The 26,118-nt window shown below is 43.3% G+C and overlaps 1 protein-coding gene across 2 annotated transcripts in view; it reads left to right on the top strand.

Moving 5' to 3' along the window:
- Positions 1–26,118, top strand: part of FLT3 (fms related receptor tyrosine kinase 3) — an 81,324-nt gene that overhangs the window by 38,990 nt on the left and 16,216 nt on the right. For both annotated transcript variants that reach the window (XM_049701293.1, XM_004281764.3), the window contains exons 6-19: positions 1,717–1,844; positions 2,172–2,311; positions 2,408–2,561; positions 3,564–3,732; positions 13,559–13,662; positions 14,341–14,449; positions 14,757–14,935; positions 15,934–16,040; positions 16,127–16,259; positions 16,349–16,453; positions 19,980–20,090; positions 21,099–21,252; positions 23,051–23,133; positions 25,029–25,156. In XM_049701293.1, the coding sequence (XP_049557250.1) occupies positions 1,717–1,844; positions 2,172–2,311; positions 2,408–2,561; positions 3,564–3,732; positions 13,559–13,662; positions 14,341–14,449; positions 14,757–14,935; positions 15,934–16,040; positions 16,127–16,259; positions 16,349–16,453; positions 19,980–20,090; positions 21,099–21,252; positions 23,051–23,133; positions 25,029–25,156 (1,804 nt within the window). The remainder of the gene's footprint in view (positions 1–1,716; positions 1,845–2,171; positions 2,312–2,407; positions 2,562–3,563; positions 3,733–13,558; positions 13,663–14,340; positions 14,450–14,756; positions 14,936–15,933; positions 16,041–16,126; positions 16,260–16,348; positions 16,454–19,979; positions 20,091–21,098; positions 21,253–23,050; positions 23,134–25,028; positions 25,157–26,118) is intronic.

Below are 26,118 nucleotides of genomic sequence, written 5' to 3' on the forward strand. Positions count from 1 at the left end.
TCACTGACCTGTAGGACCCTCCCTGGATATCACATGACACGAATAAAAGCCCTTTTAAGTTACACGCTTGTCGACTCCCTGAGCATTTGGTTGGGGAAAAAGAAAGGTCCAGCTTTTAGTGTATAATTCCCTATAAGTAAGAAATTCCCTGTGAATAAATGTTTAATTTGTGATTATGATGTTTACTCTAAGAGCAGTTTAATGCGATTGTTTAGGGATGTAGAATGTGCCTGGGTTTGAACCCTGCTTTGCTTATACCTGTGTGGCCTTGGGCAAGTTACTTAACCCCTCCCCGCCTATCAGAAGAATGCGGGTGGGAGCAGTACTTACCTTAATACAATCGCTCTGATGAGTAAATGAACTGGTACATGTGAAGCGCATAGAATAGTGCCTGGCAGATAGTAAGTACCATATAAATGTTCACTTTTGTTTTTCATGCGTCATAGCTAAGTGCTCACAAAGTAACGTTCATGCCATTTGAACCAGTTAAAATTTACCAAACAACTTTTATTGAAAAAGGGAACTAAAGAGAAGGAGAAAAAGTGAAAAATCAGGTTACCAAATAATATGAGCGGATCCCAAATTTTAAACGAACAAGAAAAAGAGATTACCTATAGATACATACCTCACAGGTGCACAGAAAAGAAAAAGGTTAGAAAGCTACACACGGCAAAATAGTAACCGTTGTTATCTCATGGTGGTAGGAATGTGGGCAATTTAATATTCTTTTCTTTGGGTTTTTCTGGATTTTCCAAAATAAACATAGTTATTGTTGTCTTATAATTTAAAAAAAAACTCAAGGATTAATGCATAAACAAAGAATACATTTGACTAAAGTGATAAAGAGAAGAAATGTGACTATACACAGAGTCCAATAGCCGTATTTGCTTTGGGAAAGGTGATGGTTAAGGAGGCGGGAGAGGAGAGGTGGTCCCTCAAATCCCGAGGTGTGGCTGACACCCCTCAAGTGACACTGCCTTCTCTGTGAGCTCTGGGGACTCTGGGGACATTTGCAACTGTGGCCTCTCTCCCTCTCACTGGCTGTCCTTTTCAGAGCTTCAAAGAAAGCATACCTACACCTTGTTAAGCTGTATTAAAACCTAATCATGCTTTTCCTTTTCTCCATTTTCTCTTTTTTCCCCCTTTTCTGTCTTTTCTCAATTCTTCCATTCTTTCTCTCTCTTTAACAACCAAGAGGTCACCAAACACAAAGGCTTTTAAACTGTTTTATTATGTGATTCTCTCTAGTGTTATTCTAATTGGGTGAGATGAGGAATTACTGACTAGTTGTGAATTGGTTTGCCTTGTGACCTGCTCCTGTCTTTGCTTTCTTATCAGGCTCTTAAAATCTAGAACCTTTAATTTGCTTCTTCTCCTGAACATTCATTTGTAATTTTAAAAGATGTTTAATCAACCGATATTTATTTTTTTAATAGATCTTTACTGGAGTATAATTGCTTCACAATACTGTGTTAGTTTCTGTTGTACACCAAAGTGAATCAGCCATATGCATACATATGTCCCCATATCCCCTCCCTCCTGAACCTCCCTCCCACCCTCCCTATCCCACCCCTCTAGGTCATCGCAAAGCACCAAAGTCTGTCACACAGAATGAAGTAAGTCAGAAAGAGAAAAACAAATACCGTATGCTAACCCATATATATGGAATCTTAAAAAAAAAAAAAAATGGTACTGACATTTATTTTTTAATTGCAGCTGTAAAGGAGAAAGTCCGGCTGTCATTACAAAGGAGGCAAGTGTACTCCATGAGTTATTTGGAACAGACATAAGGTGCTGTGCAAGAAATGAGCTGGGCAGGGAATGTACGAAACTCTTCACTATTGGTAAGACCATAGCATCATGTTGTTCTGTTCTCAGGGAGTGTTCCTTAGAGATGAGCTGGGACTAATCATCACCCCTTAGGTCCTTACTCAATTTCAAACATTCTATAGCTCCTTCAGGCCATTTCCAGTGTAATATTTAGATTTCTGTGAGTGCTCATTTCTTCATAAGAGCCTTGTCGGTCTCTGAAAGACTCTTTTATTTTGAGATGGTTGGGAACATTTGAGATGCCATCAAAATCTTTGTTCTGCAGAATGTTCAGGATATATCTTGTGATGAGGAAAAAAAAAATCACTATTTTTCTTACCTGGGGTGTTTTCATCTTCTAGATCTAAACCAAACTCCTCAGACCACACCGCCACAATTATTTCTTAAAGTAGGGGAACCCTTATGGATAAGGTGCAAAGCTGTTCATGTGAACCATGGATTCGGGCTCAGCTGGGAATTAGAGAATAAAGCACTGGAAGAGGTGAGAGGATGAGCTTCCATCCTGAAAATGCAGAAAAATGAACCAAGAGTCCAGGTGGAAATCACTCCATTCAAACTCTGTTTTATTAAAATCTAGGGCAGCTACTTTGAGATGAGTACCTATTCCACAAACAGAACTATGATACGGATTCTGTTTGCTTTTGTATCATCAGTGGGAAGAAACGACACTGGCTATTACACTTGCTCCTCTTCAGAGCATCCCAGTAAATCAGCTTTGGTCACCATCCTAGGTAATGCGGGCTGCGCACGTAACCTGTACTCACGTTTTTAGTTGTTTTAGTGTGGAATGTAGGGCAGGTACTGCAAATTCTGCTTTCAGTATAATGTTAGTATCAAAAAGCTGAGAAAGAAACTGAATTAGGGGAGTTTTGTAAGTACAAGCTGCCCCTTCCTTTCCTTTTCTGGTTAAACCAAGCCCGCTTGAATGCCACTGTCTTTGCAGGCAGCACGTTGTAATGTGACCCTCTGTTTGTGGATTTTTGTCTTCCAGTAGGCTGGAAGTTTCCTAAGGACAGGAATAATCCCTTCTATCCTATACTCCCAGACCTGGCAGAGAACCAGACACAAACTCGACCCTTATTAAGCACTTGTTCTAAGAACTACCTGAGAACTGCCTCTCAGGGGTAGAGAGCAATGGCTGAGAGGGTGGGACACGCACTTAGATGCATGGAAGTTTGGGTGGGCTCTGTAGGATCTGACAATAATCACGCTGTATGTAATCTCGGAGTAGGTGGCAGCCTTCGGCCATCATGAAAATGCTAGGAAGTGAAGGGATTCTCTTATTCAACTAATAAGGAAGTGTTCCATAGGGAAACCTTGTGAATATCTCTGGCTAGACTATTCTATTTGTGACCTGAGATTATTTTATGCGGGATGTGTCGCAAGGGGGCCGTTCTGGTTGAGGACAGGGATTGTCAGTGGGCCCCTCTGTGTCCATGGTTGGCCAGGCTGGGGGAAGCCCTTCAAGCCCTTGAACTTGTCAGCAAAATCTATAGGTTTACTTATACATTTCCTTGGGAAGAGTGTCAATTATTTGCATCTAATGCTGAGAGGAATCAGAAGGTGACATGCTCGGGCTTATCAATGGGGACAGGACTCCTGCGTTTCTTGTTAAACTATCAAATCTGAGTTTTCTTGCATAAAACTGCTGAATAAAAATTTATTTATCCTCTCAATATATTTCCTCCATATGAATCTCATTATCTAACTGAAAAATGCATTTTTTTTAACAGAAAAGGGATTTATAAACGCTTCCAAATCAAGTGAAGATTATGAAATTGACCAGTATGAAGAGTTTTGTTTTTCTGTCAGGTTTAAAGCATACCCACAAATCAGATGTACGTGGACCTTCTCTCGAAAAGCATTTCCTTGTGAGCAAAGTGGCCTGGATGACGGGTACAGGTGAGCAAACTCAGCCCGGGACACATCATCACTCTCGGCACAACCCTTCTGGTTGCCCTCGAGAAGAGCGGTTTTGTATTATAAGTTTATGCGCTGTGACGTTGACATTGAAGGCGAGAAAGCAAACGGCAGATGTGAGGACACAGTAACAGCGCTTTCATCAGTTCAGATAGTGTAACCCACCGCACGAAAAATGGAAAGGATCATATCAGTCTGAGTCTGGCATTTTCTGAGTCACCAGATTGCTACTTCCCATTTGAGGGTACATACTATTGGTACACGGAGCCTCTCTCAGCCCGTTTGCAGATGACTGAGGAAGTAAAACCCGTTAAAAACAGGAAAACACTACCTATAGGTGTGTTGATTTAAGTTTTCAAAAATAAATGCAGAAATAGCCCAATGATGAGTGCTGAAGGAAAATCTTATTTTCCTGGGGATTTGTCCAACTGCAGTCAAGTTTCTCTTTGGAAAAAAAAAAAAGAACTCTCTTTTTTTTTTTAATTGAAGTATAGTTAATTTACAATGTTGGGTTAGTTTCAAGTGTACAGCACAGTGATTCGTTTATACATACATACCTACATATATATTCTTTTTCAGATTCTTTTCTATTATAGGTTATTACAAGATACTGAGTCCAGTTCCCTGTGCTGTACAATAGGCCCTTGTTGTTTACCTATTTTACATATAGTAGTGTGTATATGTTAATCCCAAACTCCTAATTTATCTCTCTCCCCCCCAAAAATCCAGCTCTTCCTTGTATTTCCTATGGCTGTGATACCCCTTATCTCTTAAAACTAATCCTAGGTAACAGGGTTTCAGGATAGACTATGAGCTGAGAGGTACCTGTCATCTCTCCAGCGAGTCAGTGATCGAGAGTCAATCACTGATGCTCAATAACGGGTCCATAAACCACTGTAAATGGGCTTCCCTGGTGGCGCAGTGGTTGAGCGTCCGCCTGCCGATGCAGGGGACACGGGTTCGTGCCCCGGTCCGGGAAGATCCCACGCGCCACGGAGCGGCTGGGCCCGTGAGCCATGGCCGCTGAGCCTGCGCATCCGGAGCCTGTGCTCCGCAACGGGAGAGGCCACGGCAGTGAGAGGCCCGCATACCACACACAAAAAAAAAACCCAAAAAAACACTGTAAAGGAATCAGCTGAATCACTGAATCAGAGTCAGTGGATTCCTGACTCCCGTTCCAAACATGCTGAACTAAAATCGAGGCACAATCCCAGATTCTGCATTTTTCTTTTTATTTTTTTGGCTGCACCACTTGGCATGCAGGATCTTAGTTCCCCGACCAGGGATTGAACCCACGCCCCCTACAGTGGAAGCGCGGAGGCTTAACCACTGGACCATCAGGGAAGTCCCCCCAGGTTCCACATTGTTAATGAGAACCTCTGGTGATTCCCATCACGGGTCTGGATCCGTGCTGTTCAGTACAGTAGCCGGCAGCCACATATGGCTATTGGGAGCTTGAAATGCAGCTGGTCCCAATGGAGATGTTGTGTGGCTGTAACATGCACAGCAGATTTTGAAGCCTTCGTATGACAAACAAAATGTAAAATACCTCGATAATTTTTGTCTTGATTTTATGTTAAAATGACAATATTTTAGATATATTGAGTTAAATAAAATCTATTATTACCATTTACTCCTTTTTACTTTTTAGATAGCTAATTGGAAACTTTAAAATTACATAAGTGGCTTGTTTGGTTTTTTAAATAAATTTCATTCATTTATTTATTTATTTATATTTGGCTGCGTTGGGTCTTCGTTGCTGCGCGCGGGCTTTCTCTAGTTGCGGCGAGCGGGAGCCACTCTTCATTGTGGTGCACGGGCTTCTCACTGCGGTGGCTTCCCCTGTTGTGGAGCACGGGCTCTAGGCGTGCGGGCTTCAGTAGTTGTGGCTCACGGGCTCTAGAGCGCAGGCTCAGCAGTTGTGGCACACGGGCTTAGTTGCTCCGCGGCATGTGGGATCTTCCCGGGCCGGGGCTCGAACCCATGTCCCCTGCATGGGCAGGCGGATTCTTAACCACTGCGCCACCAGGGGAGCCCGAAGTGGCTTGTTTATATTCCTATTGGATGGCACGGGTCTAGGTGAAGAGTCAGAATAAGCTCTTTTCATCTGGATTCTTCCGTTTGTTTCCTGATGACTGCACTGTTCTATACCCCAAAGTGATTTGTGACGATCATTGTTTGCTTTTTTAAGAAGAGCTGTAACGCAGGGTTTGCATGGCATCGTCTGCCCTCTCACCCAAACCTCCTAATGTTCGAAGCATTCATTTTTCAAGTAATTAAGAAAGCAACCTTTGGACGGACACGTAGTCCCCTAATTCAGGGATTCTCAACAGCAGGCTGTTGACATCCTGGGCCGGGTAATCCTTCATTCTGGGGGTCTCCTATGCATGATAGGATGTTTAGCAACGTCCCTGGTCTCCACCCATTGGATGTCAGTAGCACCACTACCCCAAGTTGTGACAACCAAAAATACCTCCCTGATGAGAAAGTCCCCTGGTGAGAAAAAATTGCCTGGGGTTGAGGACCACTGCCGTGGAGGGGTCACCCCATTGTCATAAGCCCTTATGCTGAACCATCAAACTTTTGAAAGTGGAAGGCAGGGGGTCAGCCCCTCTCCTGTTAGTTGAGTTGACTACCTGTGTTCAGGATGTCAGTGCTGTCACTTTCCCCATCCTTCTTTGTATTGTGACCCCCTGTCAGAGAAGCTCTTAGTTCTACCGGATTCTCTTTTGAACCTGATTCAAAGAGATAGAGGATCCATTCCATTTAGTTCAACAAATATTCCTTTAATGTCTTCTTGATGATCTCAATGCCATAAGGGGCTACAAACGTGAATAAGGGGATGTCTCCCCCCAACCCCCTCAAGTTATACAGGCACATTTAAGTGCCAGGGGCCACCTGCGAGGTCATTGCTGCTTGTGCTGGTGACATCTGGCACAATTCTTAAGACTTGACAGACTCACTAATTAGAGGACTGTGTCTCTGATCTATGGGTTTTGGAGCAATCTAGTGGGCTAGTTAATCTTGTTTCATCCCATGATCATACTCTGCACCCCTGACCCCAAGTAGTTATCTTCTGGAGGTAGCTAAATGAATAAATCAGGGCAGATCCTGATTTCTATAGTGATGTGTACCTCTCATTCAAAGTTAACCTCTTTTTGTGTTGAATCCCAACAGTGAGTTCATAACCTCCGTTGGGATAGGTGCTGTCATTTCTCTGTCTTTGTACAATGCCTCGTGCAGTCAACAGCTGTTGAGTCAATGAATGAGTTCATCATCACCCCTAGAAAGCAACTCAAAGTGCATAGCCTGGGCCAAAGATAAGTCAGTGGCATACTCTTTGCACTGCAGGGACCATGACACTCACCACAACACCTAGCACATGGCACTCACCACAACACCTATCACTCAGTGTTTTTTATTTAAAAAGTTCCTGAAGAACTACAGTATTAATTGGTGATAACGATGCACTGGGTGTGATGGGCCACTTGCCAAGGTGAGATGGACCCTCCTTCATCATGAACAAGATGCTCAAAATGTTGAATAAAAGATGAACTACAGGGGTGGGGGATGAATTGGGAGATTAGGATTGACATATATACAATACTATGTATAAAATAGATAACTACTGAGAACCTACTGAGAACCTCTGTGTGTATAGCACAGAGAACTCTACTCAATGCTCTGTGGTGACCTAAATGGGAAGGAAATCCAAAAAAGAGGAGATATATGTATATGTATAGCTGATTCACTTTGCTGTACAGCAGAAACTAACACAACATTGTAAAGCAACTATACTCCAATAAAAATAAATTAAAGAAAAAAAAAGATGAACTACAAAAATATTGAACACAAGTGCTCTAAATGTCATCTGCTCTCCACGTGAGGCTCTGTGTTGTGATAGGGGATGCAGACTAAATTCGAACCTGAGTTCTTTTCCATTTTTTTATTATAAAAAGTTCCAAATATACTAATAAACTAAAAGAATAGTACAGTGAGCATCCTTTACCCATCACTTAGGTTCAACAATTTAGTCAAACTGAATTTTGTTTATGAAGTACAGTATTTTCATCCTGGAGCAAGAGAGGACTTTATAAGCAAAGTGACACCAGTTTTTATTTGTAACCGAAAGGTCTGTGTAATAACAGTACTACTGAAAAAGCTTTGGTGTGGTCACAGCATGTGTGCCAGAAATCTTACAGCTTCCCCACCTTCACAGCTTCGTTTCTCCAATTTACTTCCTCAAATATTACACCAAACTTTATTAGGGCTTCCCTTTATGTGTTTACATTTTATGAAATCCTGACAGCCTGGTCTTGGGAAAAGGTTCTAGAATATTTCATCTTTTAGTTTGCCTAATCTTCTATCTCTGTAGACTTACTTATAAACAAATCTGCCTTAGCTTTTCCTAGTTTCACAGTTAAACACACACACACACACAAAACGACTTATTAGGATGTTATAATTATTTAAGTAAGTTCTTCTGAAAGAGTCTCCTGAGGCATGCCCAATCCCTGTATTTTCTTTTTTCCCTGAAATATTTAATTTCCCAACTCTACCAAGTCGAGGTTCTGCCCACAACAGGCATTAACTGAGCACTTATTGGTACCAGTGGTGTGGTGGAGTCTGGGTTCTGGGTGGTGAGACATATTTCTTCTTAGGACAAAGAGAAAAGCAAACTCTCAAGTCGATAAATGATATGTGATTACAGGAGTGTATCGAGCTTCTTTAGGAGGACTTTTTTAGTTCCCTGAAGGAGATGAACCCTGAATGTATACAGAAAGGAAGGAAAGACGTTTGGGGACCGTAAATAGCGGTTAATAGAGGTAAATAGCGGAACCTCCAACCAAACCCTGCCCCCTCAATTGTAAGATACTAACCACATCATGAAGCCTCACTGAGACCAAAAGAAACTTCTTTGAGCCCTACCATGTGCCGATGTGCAGAGTCCTTTATGCGGATTATCTCCTTTGATCCTCATCATCTCATTTTATTAAATATGGAAACAGGCTATGCTACTTACTCCACACCTAGGGCAAAGTCAATACCTTTCATTCACTTTTATTTTCTGAAATTGCCTTTAAAAAAAAAAAAAAAGAAATAGGGCTTCCCTGGTGGCGCAGTGGCTAAGAGTCCGCCTGCCGATGCAGGGGACACGGGTTCGTGCCCCGGTCCGGGAAGATCCCACATGCCGCGGAGCAGCTGGGCCTGTGAGCCATGGCCGCTGAGCCTGCGCGTCCGGAAAAAAAAAAAAAAAAGAAAGAACACCCATAATTCCACCACCAGGAATTATATTTCAGACTTTGTAACCACCATGATAGAAACATATAAGTATAGGTTTTTGTACAAACAGGAAGTTAATTGTGCCATTTGTCACCTGATTTTTCACTTTAAAAATATCATCTCTTGCTGTGTTAATAAGTACATTATTATTATTTATATTATCATTTTAATGGCTTACCTTATTTACATTACCACTTTTATGGTGACAACAGTATTCCTGTTTTTAGAAAATTTTTAGTCAAAATTTTATTTTGACTAACTCCTGTTGATGGGCATTTACTTTAGTTTTTTTTTTTTTTCTTTGCATCTTTATTTTAATGTGATTTTCTCACTTAATATATACCCCAGAGTAAAGGTTCTAAATGTCTTTTTTATTCCAAATGATTCCCGGACTTCATAAGCCTCATAGTAATGACAATCTAACACATGTATCGTGTTTACTAGGCACTGTTATAAGCAGTTTATACAAAACCGTTTTAATAAAAACTCAACAAAAACTTCTCCTCTAACAACCATAAAAGGTAGATACTGTCTTCGTTTTACGGATGAGGAAACAAGCACAGAGAGACTCAGTGACTTGCCCACGGTCACACCACCGGGCAGTGGCAGAGTTGCCTGCAAAGCCTGTGTTTTTAACCATCACTCTGGTACTGCCTTTTGACACCAGCTCATTTCAAAAGTGTGAGATTCTCATACCTAGTGTGTAAGAAAACAGAAAAGCAGGCATGTGCTTTGGTTATTTGAAAAGAAAAGTGTGCTGCCTTATGAGATGTGCTGTGCTTCGCTCTTGGGTTTTTAATGATTATGTAATACTTCCCCAGGCTTGTGGGCTCCCCTGAAATAAAATACAAATGAGCATGGTATTAAGTAGATTGATATAAAGTCATCAGCACCTCTCCTGCCCCCTGCCCGGCTTTCTTTGTTTAACTCTGGACAGAAATGTGTGCAGACTGGGTTCAACTTCAGCCAGGCTGTACCCCCTCCATGTCCTGCAGTCTGAGGGGGCAGGATCTGCTGATGGGGGTCTCCCAGTGCCGGGTAAAGTCACTCGCTCCTGCCAGCCCCTCACTCTCCAGTTTCAGAAGCTCCCAGCTTCCCCAGTCTGTGCTTTATTATTCCCTGTTTTCTGGTTTGACTTTTATCATCCCTAGCTCTTTGAATAAAGCATTTTTTATAGTGAAGTTACTCCCTGAGCTGCTGGAAAGACCTGCCCCTTTTCAACTCCCCAGCTCTGGGCGCTAAATGGAATAGAAAAATCACCTGCATTTTGCTTGTAACAGAGGAGAAATCCCTTCTCGTAGTTGTAATGAGAATACATCTTCTTAGTCACCAAAGATATTTCAACTGTGAACTCCAGTTTCCTGATCTCCCATCTCATGGCCGCTGGGCATTTTCAGAAAAACCCCAGGGAAAAAGGAAGTTTGCAACTCCCTGGTACTAATCGGTTAGTCCCCTTGGAATTTCCAGGGGAGGGTCGGCGATGCAGTTGTTGCTTTTGCTGGGGTTAACTGCCATAAACAGGAAGACAGGCGGTTGAGACGGATCTCGATATTCCATTTTGTGTTCAGGCTATTTTTGTGACCGATTTCCTACCTGGAAGAATGAGAACGTTTCAGATGCTCTCTTGTCTATCCCATGGCCAGTCATGCTCCATTCAGACAGCACAAAAGACTTAGGAGGGAAAACGTTTACAAAACAGATTGGTCTGCGTGATAATCAATAGTTGTATAGGTAATTTCTTTTTTTTAATGTTAATTTTTATTGGATTATAGTTGCTCTATAATGTTGTGTTAGTTTCTGCTCTACAGCAAAGTGAATCAGCTATATGTATACATATATCTCCTCTTTTTTTGGATTTCCTTCCCATTTAGGTCACCACAGAGCATTGAGTAGAGGTCCCTGTTCTCATTAGCTGGTAATTTCTTTATCAAATTGATCGGTGCTTTTGGCATGGTCCCTGGCTAGCACACTGGCTTCTTTTTTATCTCTTCTCTTCTTCCTTTTCAGGGTCTTTGGCTATTGTCTGGTGAGAATTACATTTTCCCTTTTAGAAGCTCACATCTGTCTCTTCTTGGACCACTTAAACCCTGCCTTCAATAAAGTCTGGAAATCACATGTACCTATACTTACTTTTCTCCCTAAAGTTATAATTTGTCTTTCCCGCGATCTTTCTGTCATTTCCAGTTCACCAGCCGGTTCCTTCTGGCTGTCCAGAAGTAGGTCAGGATAAGAATCTTCCTTTTCTGGGCTTCCCTGGTGGCGCAGTGGTTGAGCGTCTGCCTGTCGATGCAGGGGACACGGTTTCGTGTCCCGGTCCGGGAAGATCCCACATGCCGCGGAGCGGCTGGGCCCGTGAGCCATGGCTGCTGAGCCTGCGCTGAGCCTGCGCTGAGCCTGCGCTCCGCAACGGGAGAGGCCACAACAGTGAGAGGCCCGCGTACCACAAAAAAAAAAAAAAAAAAAGAAAGAAAAGAAAAAGAAACTCCGCATTCTGCTTTTTCAGCCTTCTTGTTAACAAGGCAAACAAAAAGCTTGTTCAGTGCTCACTTGATAGGAAATGAAATCTCCCATCACTATACACGGTCAGAAGCTTTAAGCTTTAAGCTTCCGAGTTAAGGATGCAGAACATTGGTGTCACATAAACCTGGGCTCAACATCTTCTCTATTGATTGCTAGGTGTGCGGTTTGACTCTTAGGAATCAGCTGGGACTCTGTTCTCTCCTTCCTCTTCACGTCCAATCCAGCACCTGCTGTTTCTTTTTGTCCTGGTGCCTCTTGGGTTGGCTGTTTCCTCTCCCTCCCCATTTTCCCTGCCTTGGACAACACTCATCTTTTCACAGTCTGAACTCTCAAATCCGAACTTTTACTTCTCCTCTCCTAAGATTTCCCACATTATACTGTAACTGCTCATTACTTGTCTGCCTTCGCCACCAAACTGTAAATTCTGTGAGGACAGAAACCTAGTTTTGTTAACTCTCTGTTGTATTCCCGATTCCTCCCACAAATAACCTCCACCATTGACAGGAGAAAGGATGAGTGAATTCATGAATGAATGAATGACTTCCTAGGTTACCTCAACAGCTACCTCCAGACTTCCCCCCAATACACTTTCCTGCTGCCATCACTCTAAACTAAAATACTGTTCATAACATTCCTCTCCTGCTCAGGAATCCACGGCATCTCCTCCCTGCTTTCTCCATCAGGTCGAAAGAATTAGGCTTGTTTTCCAAGGTCCCAGATCAGTTGGTGCCACCCTGCCCATTTAGCCCTCTGTTCCGCTCCATCCCACCCTGCACCTCTGCTCTAGCCAAGAAGCCTCCCCGTTTCTCTCCTTGTGGCCTTATGAGTTCCTGTCCCATGGCTTAAATCATTGCCGTTGCCCCCTGCTTGGATGTCTTTTCTTTACTCTCTCATGAAAACCAACTCACCTCAAAAAAAAAAAAAAAACAACTCACCTCTAAAGACCTAGCTCAATTCCTGCTTCTATGAAGCCCTCTGAACTTTTCTCACGACACTGGCCTCTGCCTTCTTTGATCTTCTACGGGCCTTCAGTTTAATGCTTTCACTCTTCCACACAGGCAGGTTTTGTCCACCCACCTGGATTATGATATCTCTGAGGACCGGAGCCGTATTCATAGGTCTTTTGCATCCTACGTAGTTCCTCCTGTTCACATTTCCTGTGTATACATACTTTTTCTTTCCTTTTTTACTTCAAGTAGGCTATATAGAGGTGGCCTAATTCAGTATCTTCTGAGCAAGGCTTAGATTTTCTTATTCTAAGGGAAAGGTTTTTTCTATTTCTTCAATGCACGAAGGCACATTCACCAGCTCCTCGCTTCCCCACCTCTCCTATAATATCCACCATCCCGTATACCTGCTAGGATTGGTGGGTGATCCCCAATACCATATACCTGGTAGGCTTGGGGGATGCGCGCTCCAAGTAGATACTAGAGCCTGCTGAAGCCACTCAAAGATGTCTGTACTCAGTGGATTTGAGCCGTCATCACTGTCAATCACTATGTAAGTCAAGGGTTGGTCATAGGTCCTGCCTTGGACTAATGTCAGAGAGCTATCCTTTCAGGAAGCTGGGGGGTCCATGGGCTCCACCACCTACCAAGGTTCTTCCATATTTGCAGGAAGTCAGACTAGTCTGGAATGTATGTAACAGTAGGGGCTGGAACCTTCTTGTCTCTCTTAGCAGCTCCAGCCTAGATCAGTGCTTCTCAACCTTTAATGTGCATGTGAATTCCACGGAGATCATCTTAAAATGCAGACTCTGAGCCAGTAGGTTTGGGGTGGGGCCTGAGATTTTGTATTTCTGGCAAGCTCCTAGATAATACCAAGGCTGATGCTGCCTGTTTGTGGACCACACTTTGAGTAGCGAGAGCATCTGGGAACCTCCCTGTCCACTGAACTTGAGAGAGCGAGTGTCTTCAGGAAGACTTACTCCCATGCACACCATTATTCATTTCAACATCTCCTCAAAGAATCTGGCTAAGTCTGTCTTTACTTCTTTTTCCAACAGCATATCTAAGTTTTGCAACCATAAACACCAGCCAGGACAATATATCTTCCATGCAGAAAATGATGACGCCCAGTTCACAAAAATGTTCACGCTGAATATAAGAAGTAAGTGAAGCTGTCGAGAAATTTTATTTTACGCTTGTAACTCCTTAATAATGTATTAACTCGGACCAGAAAGAGATAAGCCATGGCTTAGGGAAGGAATGCTACAAAAGTGTTTTGACATGCTGAAGTGTTTTGAAATTGTACTTTCATATCTACTGGCTTGTTGATATGCAGATCTCTTTCTGGGCTCATCCTTTGAAGCTAAGATGCTGATTCCATATCCTCTCTGAAGGTGCTTTACTGTGTGACTTTATTGATTTTAGTACTTTGAAAGGTCCTGTTAAGGAAAGACCAAAAGCCATACTACCTGCCATTTAGTTTTTTTAATAATCATGGTTTCTCTGGTCCATAAAAAGATGAGAGTCCATTTTGCTGGACTTTTTACAGGTGCCTCTCCTGAAGCTAAGACTCATTTAGATGGAGGTCTACACCTGAGCTCTCTCCAGGAGGGGTCTGGCAGGGGAAAAGGGGGTGCTCCCCAGAGAAGTTTAGGGCTGCCTGCACAAAAGGTGACACAAGGGGAAAGAGGACCCCCTCTTTGAGTCACCCTGCATGAGACACGCTCCCAGGAGCACAAACTGCGTAGAGTACGTGAGCAGCCTATATGAAGCTGACTTTGAAACCCTTTCTGGAAAGCACTGTACTTCATGAGCCTGATTTCCCTGTTGTTTTCTGCAGGGAAACCTCAAGTGCTCGCCGAGGCATCGGCAAGTCAGGCTTCTTGCTCCTCTGACGGGTACCCGTTACCGTCTTGGACCTGGAAGAAGTGTTCAGACAAGTCTCCCAAGTAATGAAGACACTGGCCCCTCTTGTGTTAGAAGAACATCAAACTCTCTCTGACGTGTTGACTGTGTCTCGTGAATTCAGTTTAAGAAGAAACGATGAAGCATTTAAAATGCTTACCTTCTGAGTCGACCGTAATTCTAAATGGTCATAGATTGTTTCTGATAACCTTTAACAGATGTCTCTTCAAAAATAAAAAAGATTAAAAAATAAATAAATAGATGTCTCTTGTAGACCCCACTAGAGAGACCCTCACTTCCAATCCGACGATAGCCCCGCCCATCTAAATTCTGTCTGCTGTTTCTTTTCAGCTGCACAGAAGAGATCACAGAAGGAATTTGGAATAAAAAGGCCAACAGAAAAGTATTTGGACAGTGGATATCAAGCAGCACCCTGAACATGAGCGAGGCCGTCAAAGGGTTCCTGGTGAAGTGCTGTGCATACAATTCCCTCGGCACGTCTTGTGAAACAATCCTTCTCAACTCACCAGGTAGACAGCCGTTGCTACTGTAACACACCACCTTCAGGAATTCCCTACTAGAAGTTCGTCCCTGTAGTTCGCTTTTATTTGGGGAGTTTTACAAGAGCGTATAGGTTCAGTGTGTGAGACGAGAAGACGTTTTGAGTCAGGCAAGAATCCCCACTGAACATACATGTTTTGCAGTTCAAGGGCAGAGTGACTTCTCCTGACATCATTGTGACTCATGAATTCAAGGGATGTGGGTAGAGCAATAAGCTCCCAGCATAATGGACATCTACCAAGAAATCCAGCTCTAGGGAAACAGATTTAGTAGTTTGGAGCCTCTACCACTTTCCATTTTGGTTAATCTCCTTATTTGCCTTTAGCTTCCCGTTTTATCATTTTGGGTTTGATATTTAGATCCCTCCTAAATTAAGCAATTCTGAAACCTGACCACCTACACTAATGGTTCAAAATCACCAGCGTCCCCAAACTAACTTCCCCACATTCGTATGACAGCTTCATAGTGGGAACACAAATTTCTTTTTTTTTTTTTTAATTGAGGTAGAGTTGATTTACAATGTTGTGTTAGTTTCTGACGTACAGCTAAGTGATGCAGTTTTATATAAACATATATACATTCTTTTTCAGATTCTTTTCCATTAAAGTTTATTACAAAATAGTGAATATAGTTCCCTGGGCTATACAGTAGGACTGTGTTGTTTATCTAGTTTATATATAGTAGACGAACATCTTTTTTATATGACTTTCACATCCTCTGGGTTTAAATAGATGTAATTCTTAAAACCCCTAGTAAATGATGTTTTAAAATGGGTTCAGAATCATTTAAAATTTTCTGGGAAGGAATCGTTCTTCATATGAACATGGCCTGATTTTCTGTGGGGATAGCGTATTGGTAGAGGGCTTGTAGGCTCCTCAGACAGGATGTGAGACACTGTAACGAGCATTCTGCTACAGTATCCACCAGGAATTCTCATCCACTGCTCCTTGATGCTCTTCTCTTGCAGGCCCCTTCCCTTTCATCCAGGACAACATCTCATTCTATGCAACAGTTGGCCTCTGTCTTCCCTTTATTGCCGTTTTAACCATGCTAATTTGTCACAAGTACAAAAAGGTAAAAGCAAAGGTAAACCGTCATCATTGTGTCCCATTTCTGAAGAACTCTCTATGGCTAATCGACTCATTATTTCATCTCTGAAGCAATTTCGGTACGAAAGCCAGCTACAGATGGTGCAGGTGACCGGCTCTCTGGATAATGAGTACTTCTACATTGATTTCAGAGAATACGAATATGATCTCAAATGGGAGTTTCCAAGAGAAAATTTAGAATTTGGTAAGAATCAGGTGTTCCAAATGCTTCTGTCGAGTTTCCTTCTTGTTGGAAAATCTTCAATATGCACTCACTCACCATGTGTCTTGCAGGGAAGGTCCTGGGATCGGGTGCTTTTGGGAAAGTGATGAATGCAACCGCCTATGGAATCAGTAAGACAGGGGTCTCAATCCAGGTCGCAGTCAAAATGCTGAAAGGTATGGTTACATCGATCAATAGCCACAGAGACGCACAAAGAGGGGAGGTGACGCCTCCCACCTCCTCTTTTCCATCATTGCTATGGTTACTGCTTGCCATCCTTCAAAGCTAAAAAGGGAGCGAGTTGGGGTGGGTGTCAACTAAGTCACGAATATAAAATACAAGTCGTGAACACAAAACGCCACCTCTTCGTCCTCTTCTTTCTTTGTTTAGGTTTTTTCAGCCTCAATATTTGGGGATACCATTGCTACAGGCAGCTGTGTGTCTTACATGTCGACACAGACTCTGGGTAGAAGAGGGAATTGGCGCCTTCTGTATCACTTCCCACTCATTTCTCATCCGCTGCCTCCTGGCTCTCCCTAACCTCCTCCCCTTAGTATCACTCACTTAGCAAGAGCGCCCCCAGCTGGCTTTGGCTAAGCGATCAGTGACCATCACCTCCACCATCACCACGAACCAAGCCTAATGGGCATTACTTGAATTTTTAGCAGAAATTGGCACGATTGACCGTTCCCTCCATCTTTATTGTGTTTTCTTCCTTTGGTTTCCACGTCACCATATTCTTCTGGTTTACTCCTACCCCTCTGACTGCTTCACAGTCCTTTGCCGGCCCCTCATCTTCTCACCCAGCTTCTCACCCAACGGAGTTCCTGGAGACTTGCTCCTGGGCTCCCTTCCCTTTTCACTCCGCATGCTCATGGGCTGTCTTAGCTTACCCGTGACCTCCTCCCATGTACCAATGGTTCTCACGATTGCACCTCCCTTCTGAGCTTCAGGTTATGTCCAAGTGCTTGGACGTCTCCAGAGTCCCTTGAATTCAGCTTATCCAAAGTGGACTCCTCCAACCCTGGCTCTCTGTCAGCCCTCCCTCTCTCACTGATTGGTTGCGAGTACCAATGACCGGCCATGAGCCACCCAGGCAGGCCAACCAGAAACCTAGGACTGACTCATCCTTGAAACCATCCCCATTCTAATTCCCTGTAGGCTATTCCTGTCAGGCTTCCTGCCTAGTGCCTCCTGAGTTATCCTCTTTTCTCTTAACCTCTGTTACTACCACCCAGACCAAGTCTATCCCTTCCGAATGGATGCACTAGCCTTCCAAGCAACTACCCTATATGGACTCTTACCTCCTTTAGGATTCTGAAGCCCAAGTGATGGTTATGAAATGCAAAGCAGAGCACATAATTTTCCTGCTTAACCTTTCCAGTTGCTTTTAATTTCTCTTGAACGGTCCACACAGCCCAGCACGACATGGCTGCAGCTCGCCTCTCCCTTCTCACCCCAGCACTACAGCACAGCCGGCTCTCAGTTCCTCTGGAGTACCGTGCTCCCTCCCACCTCAGGGCCTTTGCACAGGTCGTCCTTCCGCTTCCGCTTCCCCTTTCACGTCTTTATCTCCTGCTCCTCCTGTAGATCTCAACTCAAATACCACTTGCTCAGGGAAGCCTTCTCTCACGCCACGGATGAGCTCAAGTTCCTTGCTAGATCCTATATCCCAGCTCTCTGTGGGCTTTTTTCCCCCGTAAAGTTGATCACAACTACAATTACATATTTGTTTAATTATTTAACTAATGTCTTAGCTGCCTCCGTAGTCTGTAAGCCTCATGAGGGTGGGTCTGTATGTTTTGCTATGCTGTCCTCTTTCTTGATCTTGGCCCATCCTGTTTTCAGGATGGCGTGTTCTTCTTCATCCTTCCCGCTGTGAATTCACCTGGTTAACTCCTAGTTTCCCTCAGGTCTCAGCGTAGACATTTGGTGTCCCCTTCCCCACCCTCCCTAAGGCTGGGTTAGGTGTCCCTCTTCTGTGGGACAACACCCCTACTTTCATTTGCCATGTGGCATTTATTTTTTATTTTTATTTATTGAAGTATAGTTGATTTACAATGTCATATTAGTTTCTGCTGTACAGCAAAGTGATTCAATTATACATATGTATACATTCTTTTTTATATTTTTTTCCATTACGATTTATCACAGGATATTGATTATAGTTCCCTGTGCTATAGAGTAGGACCTTGTTGTGTTTCCATTCTATATCTGATAGTTTGCATCTGCTAATCCCAAACTCCCAGTCCTTCCCTCCCCCACCCCCCTCCCTTTTGGCAGCTGTAAATCTGTTCTTTATGTCTGTGAGTCTGTTTCTGTTTCATAGATAGGTTTATTTGTGCCATGTGGCATTTATGACACTATATTGTAATTGTTCATTTACCTGTCCCCCCTTTCAAGGAGGCTCTAAGCTCCAGGAAGACAGGGGCTGTGTCTTTCTATCATTTATTCCCCCAAGGCCTGGCACATTGCCTCATACACAGTAGGCATTCAATAAATTCTTGTTGAATGAATGAAAGTCGGTAGTGGTATATGAAAGTGCTTTGAAGGAGTTAAGCACACTGTAAAAATATATTCTTTTGGTCACGAGAAACAAGACATGGACGACTGAAAGCCACGAATCCCTATAAAACATGAGGCAGTGGAAAACCTGAGATACAGTGGGTCCCAGTGCACACAGTGAAGGATGTCACTCCCAAGCCAAGAAGTTGGAAATTAGGATGCCCCTGAGAGCTCACACAAGTCAAAACAGATGACATCAAAGCTCTGGGAAAGCCACATAAAGGCTACATGTCTTCCAGGACAAAATAATGACACCTGGAAATAGCTAATCAAATGTCCATTGAATGTAAAGGAAAGTTACTCTATCTGTAAGAAAGAATATGTTAACAGACTGGGCTGGGGGGGGCGGGGCGTGTGCCTGGAGAGGGAGGCCCAGAGACCTTGCCCTTGCCTCTAGGGCTCCAGCACCCTCCCGGGCAGGGGTGTCCTGACCACCTGGGCACATTGGCCTCAATGACAGGAGACCTTTCAGTTCACCAGTAAGTACCTCCATGCTACACTTCTAAGCAAGATAGTGAATACAATTTGCCAAGCTCTCTAGACTTACTCCAGGGAGAGCAAGTGGATACGTTCTAGCCTACCCAGAAGTTCTGTTCCTCATGGGCAATTAGGGACTCTCTTGAGAACTTGGTCAGTGGGAATTGGTCTTCTTTGACCTTCTCACCATTGGATCCACTGACAAATTTAAGATTCTAGACCTGAGGGTCACAGGCTGGAACCAACCACCCTTGCTGACATTCCCATCTTGTCACTCTATGACTTCAACAAATAAAGGTGTCAAAAAAAAAAAAAAGTATGTTTCTCCCTTCAGCATAGTTATTAACTTCAACTGTGGAGGAAAATCATGTATTATTATGTTTTATTTTATTTTTTAAGGGTCAATTATAAAGATTTTTATTTTGTAGGTAGAGGAAAGTCCAGTAGAAAGGCACATTATTTGGTTCAACTTTCATGCAACAATCTTTGAAATTCTGCCTTAAAACATAGGGTATTATTATTCAAAATGTATGTATTATTGTACGTATTTTAAAACTTGTATGCAAATCTACTCTGAACTGAAGAAAATTTTAATTTATTGAATAACCTAAAATACCTAATTTACTTCATTTTACATTTGTGATGCCCTGCCATGGACAGAAAAAGCAGACAGCTCGGAAAGAGAGGCTCTCATGTCTGAACTCAAAATGATGACCCACCTGGGCAGCCACGAGAATATTGTGAATCTGCTGGGGGCGTGCACCCTGTCAGGTAACCAGTTCCCACTAAGAACACCTAATCGAAAATGTTTTAGCCTGAAGACAAAAAGGGCGTTTGTTCTCGTGTTTCTCTCGTTCTCTCAGTCACAGGGTGGGCCCCCAAGCCCAAGTGGGATTGGACACACCTCACTCTAGAGTCAGATGGGTCAGTGTAGACAGTGCCTGTCTTCATCGGGATGAGCCACATATTCTAACCTACTGAAAGGGACTTCGCTGGTGGTTCAGCGGTTAGGACTCTGGGCTTTCACTGCCTCGGCCCAGGTTCAATCCCTGGTCGGGGAACTAAGATCCTGCAAGCCGCGTGGCACAGCCAGTAAAAAACCCACAATAATAATAACAACGCTGCAAGTACGTTTTGTGGTGTCTCTCTACCTGCTCAGAGGGTGCTTCTCCCTGGCTGTGGAGCTGACCCCGATGCAGTGCTGAGCTGCACAGCTTGGCCCTGGCCCTAACTGAGCTGCTTCAAGTAAGGCGTAGCCAAGGAGGGGTTTCAAACTCTATTCTCCCAGAATCCAACAGAGCATGTGCTCTGATTCTCTCGCTTCTGCCTAGAAGTACCTGAACCCTGTGCCCAAGGGTCATTCCTTCTGGGACAGCCAGCCGGGCACTGGGACAGAGAAATAAAGAGAAAATGGATTTAAGAGGTGGCTAGGGATGTATTTCTCCCTCCTCGGGTAAACCGCCAACCAGCTTATATTTACCAAGTGCTCACAACGCAGTCAACCTATTATCCCCAGTTGCAAACTGGAGAATTCAGGTGGCCAGTGGTTCTTGGTGAGGCCACACGGGCCAAAGTGGAGGGTAACAGCTTTCCAAGGAGTTTGAGCAAAAGTCTGAAATTGAATTTAAAGTCCAAGACGAGATAGGTTCAGAGAGAGCTGTACTCTCCCCAAGTCAGGGGAGAAGGGAGTTCTCACAGAGTACGGTTTCTGCCACACAGACGTCTGAAAAAACTTATTTGGTGTCTGTATGCCTAGGACTAAAACTGTCACTATTTCAGGACCAATTTATTTGATTTTTGAATATTGTTGCTATGGCGACCTTCTCAACTATCTAAGAAGTAAAAGAGAAAAATTTCATAGGACGTGGACGGAGATTTTCAAGGAACATAATTTCAGTTTTTATCCCACTTTCCAATCACCCCCTCATTCCAGGTAAGAGACTGGGTCACAGTTTTATAATAATACATTACAGAACAGACAAAGTATGGTGGTTAAACACACCCCCCTGGCTGGTTTCTAAAGGCCATCCTCCAGCATTTTGTGCGGTCTGTGGGTTCTAAGACCTAGAAAGGTCTCTCATCTTTTGTTATAGTTTCCCTGTTGATTTGAACAATGAGGCTTTCCCTTTCCTACGGTACAGGTGCTGTAGCTGAACCAGTTCTGTCCACCGGCGCCTAATCACCTCCTAGACATATATTCAGTTTTAGGAAAGGTGCATTATTCACTATGTCAGGCCTCCTGGCTGACACATGGGTATCGGTAGAGAGAATGAACCCCTTTCCCAAAGCCCTTGATATATTCCTAGAAAGTAGTGCAGGTCCTGGGAGTATTGCACAAAAGAGCTCTAAACTCATAAATCGGATTTTTAAAAATTAGGATGGATTGATTGACATAATGATGGGGACAAAATAAAGTAGTGGCGACATTTGTCTCTATGCTCTGCCTTGTATATTCTGCCATCTGTGGGATCCTGAGTGATTCTCAGTCCCAAGAGGGCTGTAGGTTTGGCGGGATGCTCGTCCTTATCCTTGGAAATTTCCTGCTAATTACGTGAACATCCTAGCTCGATGACATCCTTCTCTGAATGAATTCACAGGCACTCTGATAGAATGATTCCTCAAGCCACAGTGCATCCCTAGTTCCCTCCTACATGAAACCTCTCCCTTTTTCTAAATGCGGATTTGTCAGAGACTGTTAGCTTTACTGGGGGACTTTTGGAGGATCCGTTTGAGTTTCCTTGTTTTCTTAGCATGTAAGTTTCAGCTCGCATCTCTGGCCTTCTAATGGCTGCGACAGAGACCAGCATCTTAACACCAGGGACCCCATGGAAACCCCATGCATGTCTTTGTGCAGCTGCCCTTAATCATTTCACACCAAACTTCCCTTTTACACTCGTTTCTCAGTTCATATTCCCAAACTGAGAGGATTCTATAATGTCATCCAAATTCTAGAACAGAGAATCCGTGTGTGGCCAGGACTCCATGGTTAGTGACAACATGCTGGTCACTCAGGGCCTTTGATTCCTTCCAGTCACTGGGTATGAAACACTGAAGCAATTACTTTTGGAATATTTGTGGTCTGAAAGCATTAAGCTATTTTCTAAAGATGTGGACATTGTAATTGGGGTAAACTATTATGCTGGAATAAACTGAATCATCGTCTGTATATAATGTATACAAAATTCTTCAGTGAAGAGTTCTATATTATACACAGTAAAAGAGACTTTCCTTATTACTGTTTATTAGTTTCACAGGAAAAGGGAATGAGCTTTACAAAGGCCAACTTGGAAAAAAAAAAAGGATGCTGAAACACTAAAAGGTCTCCACAGAAGATCTATAATACATGGACTTTTATAGGGAAAGTCACACTCTTTATTAGCTTCGTGATTTCAGCAAATCATATTTATCTCACCCAGCCTAGTTTTTCTTTTATAAAATGTGACTTTGACACCCAGCTTGTAGGGTTGTGGGAAGGATTGAGTGAGGTCCTCTTTGAACCATAAGATTCCACACACATGACAGAGATCACTCTTATCCTTGTTCGACAGACAGGCTCAATTACACAGATGTGTTTAATGTCCACACACACTAAAAGGACTAGTTGATGCCATGCTTTTAATTTAAAAGCCCATTTATAATTGGAATTCATTTATTTGATGAATTGTATTTTTTCTAATAAAATATCTACTCAGAAGAAGAACATAAATAATGAAATAACTTTTTTTAAATAGTATGCCTGGTTCAAGAGAAGTCCAAATACACCCGGACTCAGATCCTGTCTCAGGGTTCAATGGGAATTCATTTCAATCCGAAGGTAATATTTTATTCTAAATAGTAGCACTTCCAAATAGAAATGGATACAAGAGTTCTGTGTTAGCTATTTTTAAAAAGTGTGTAGGGCTTCCCTGGTGGCACAGTGGTTAAGAGTCTGCCTGCCGATGCAGGGGATACGGGTTCGTGCCCCGGTCCGGGAAGATCCCACATGCCGCAAAGCGGCTGGGCCTGCGCGTCCAGAGCCTGTGCTCCGCAACGGGAGAGGCCACAACAGTGAGAGGCCCGCGTACAGCAAGAAAAAAAAAAAAAAAGTGTGTAAATGCAAAAGCATGTTTATCTTTGCTAATGTCATCTATAGGCTTTATTAATGCATATTTGCTTTATAGCATTTTTTAAAAATAAATTTATTTATGGCTGCATTGGGTCTTCGTTGCTACGACTGGACTTTCTCTAGTTGTGGAGAGCAGGGGCTACTCTTCGTTGCGGTGCGCGGGCTTCTCACTGTGGTGGCTTCTCTTGTTGCGGAGCACGGGCTCTAGGCACGTGGGCTTCACTAGTGGTGGCTCGTGGGCTCTAGAGCACAGGCTCAGTAGTTGTGGCGCACGGGCTTAGTTGCTCCGCAGCATGTGGGATCTTCCCAGACCAGTGATCGAACGGTGTCCCCTGCATTGGCAGGTGGATTCTTAACCACTGCGCCACCAGGGAAGTCCCAATGCATATTTACTTTAAAGGTAGTGAAAAGCCACCAGTTTAGTAGTGTGAATTTTATGTCAATGTTTCTACTAATAAACACTGAGAGCTATTTTATTTGATCAGGTTATTCTTTTTAAAAGTCGTAAATTGGGACTTTCCTGGCAGTTCAGTGGTTAAGACTCTGCGCTTCCACTGCAGGGGGCATGGGTTCGATTCCTGATTGGGGAACTAAGATCCCACAAGCCACACAGTGCGGCAAAAAAAAAGAAAGGATTAACTAGAAGAACATTAAGGACTTCCCTGGTGGCGCAGGGTTAAGAATCCACCTGCCAATGCAGGGGACACTGTTCGATCCTTGGTCTGGGAAGATCCCACATGCAGCGGAGCAACTAAGCCCGTGCACCACAACTACTGATCCTGCGCTCTAGAGCCCGCAAGCCACAACTGCTGAGCCTGCGTGCCACAACTACTGAAGCCCACGCGCCTAGAGCCCGTGCTCCGCAACAAGAGAAGCCACCGCAATGAGAAGCCCGCGCACCGCAACGAAGAGTAGCCCCCGCTCGCCGCAACTAGAGAAAGCCCGCGCGCAGCAATGAAGACCCAATGCAGCCATAAATAAATAAATAAATTTATTATTAAAAAAAAAAAACTTTAGTGGTGTCACAACACAATGAGGAGTTTCATTCCCCTTAAAAAAAAAAACATTAAGTGCACAAACAGTTCATAAAATGTAGTAGATAATTGGTAATTCTTTTCCCAGTGTGACAAAACTACCTAGTGCAAAAGAAACCCCTGACTTATCCCCAGAGAGCTGGAGAATTCACTCCTCTAACCAAAGAGAATCTTTAGGTGACCCTTCCTGGGCTGCACAGTTCTCTGCATAAATAGCTTAGCCCTGGTGCCGCCAGGAAGATGATGTAATAGTTCCATTTGTACATGAGGTGCTCACAGAGATTTATAAGACAACTTCTTTTCTTTTTTTTAATTGAAGTGTAGCCGACGTACAATATTATATAAGTTACAGGTGTACTATATGGTGATTCACAATTTAAAGGTTCTACTCCATTTAGAGTCATTACAGAATATCAGCTATGTTCCCTGTGTTGTGCAATATATCCTTGTAGCTTATTTTATACATAATAGTTTGTACCTCTAAATCCCCTCCCCCATCTTGCCCCTCCCCCTTCCATAAGGCAACTTCTTTGCATTTTGGCAAAAATGAGGACCAGTTGTATTTTACAGATGAAATTGAATACGAAAACCAAAAAAGGCTGGAGGAAGAAGAGGACTTGAATGTACTTACCTTTGAAGATCTTCTTTGCTTTGCATATCAAGTGGCCAAAGGAATGGAATTTCTGGAATTTAAGTCGGTAAGCTCCTTTTAAAAACGAAACTCACCAACAACAAGAAGATAATTTTGAAGAAGAGATGTGGGGTTTTCTTTTTTTCTTGTTTATTTTAACTTGCATCTCCTAAGGTCTGTCTTTCCCTCCCGTTCACAGTTGGAATCACCTAGGATGTTACATGAGCTCTTGGCTAATTATAGTATAAAGGTCAGGGATTCCTTATTAAATGACGGTTATCACAGCCCTCCCAGACGGTCCAACGTCCCTGAAGCTTCCAGATAGGAAGTCCTCAGGAATCCCTCCTCAAAACCAGGTGTAGCCCTGTCGGACAGTCACTTCAGGTTGTTTAGACTGTGTCCTACATTTGACCCAGGGGGTGAGCGGAGGCTCAGATCCCAGGTGCTCTTCAGGCCAAGCCAGCCGCCCAAAGCACCGGTGTCCCTTTCGAGAGTTTGCTGTGGGCTGGCAGCAGCCTTGTGGGTCTGCTAATCCCAGGTCCATTGGGGCTGTGATGTGAAGACCTCAGGGACCCCTCACACTGTGGACTCTACCCCAGTTTTGCACTCTTTCTATAATATTCTTTCAGTTCTGCTCTTCTCTGACATTTCAGGCGTCTGCTGCTGCCTATGAACCGATCTCAGCCATTCGTCTGGCTACTTTCTGTCTTCGTTTTCTTCCCTTCCACTACTTCTCTTTATTTCCCCAACTTTTTCCTCTCCTTTTCCCTTTGGTCTCCTAGTCTCTTCCTCTCTCTCCTCCACTGCCCTCTCTTGGCCTCCTCTCTTCTCTTTCTCCCTGAATTTGGACAGAATAATTTCAGATGTATTTTTTTTTCTTTAAAAATGTACAGTCTCCAATATAATGTATTACATCAATTATATCCCAGTTTTAAGAAAAAGATTAATGTGAAATAAATCAATAGCTTTGAAGAACAAGAAAAAAACTCTATTCACGAGAGCAACCAAACTATGAAACAGGTTAAGATA

The sequence above is a fragment of the Orcinus orca genome, chromosome 18 (assembly GCF_937001465.1).
Source record: "Orcinus orca chromosome 18, mOrcOrc1.1, whole genome shotgun sequence".
NCBI lineage: Eukaryota > Metazoa > Chordata > Mammalia > Artiodactyla > Delphinidae > Orcinus > Orcinus orca.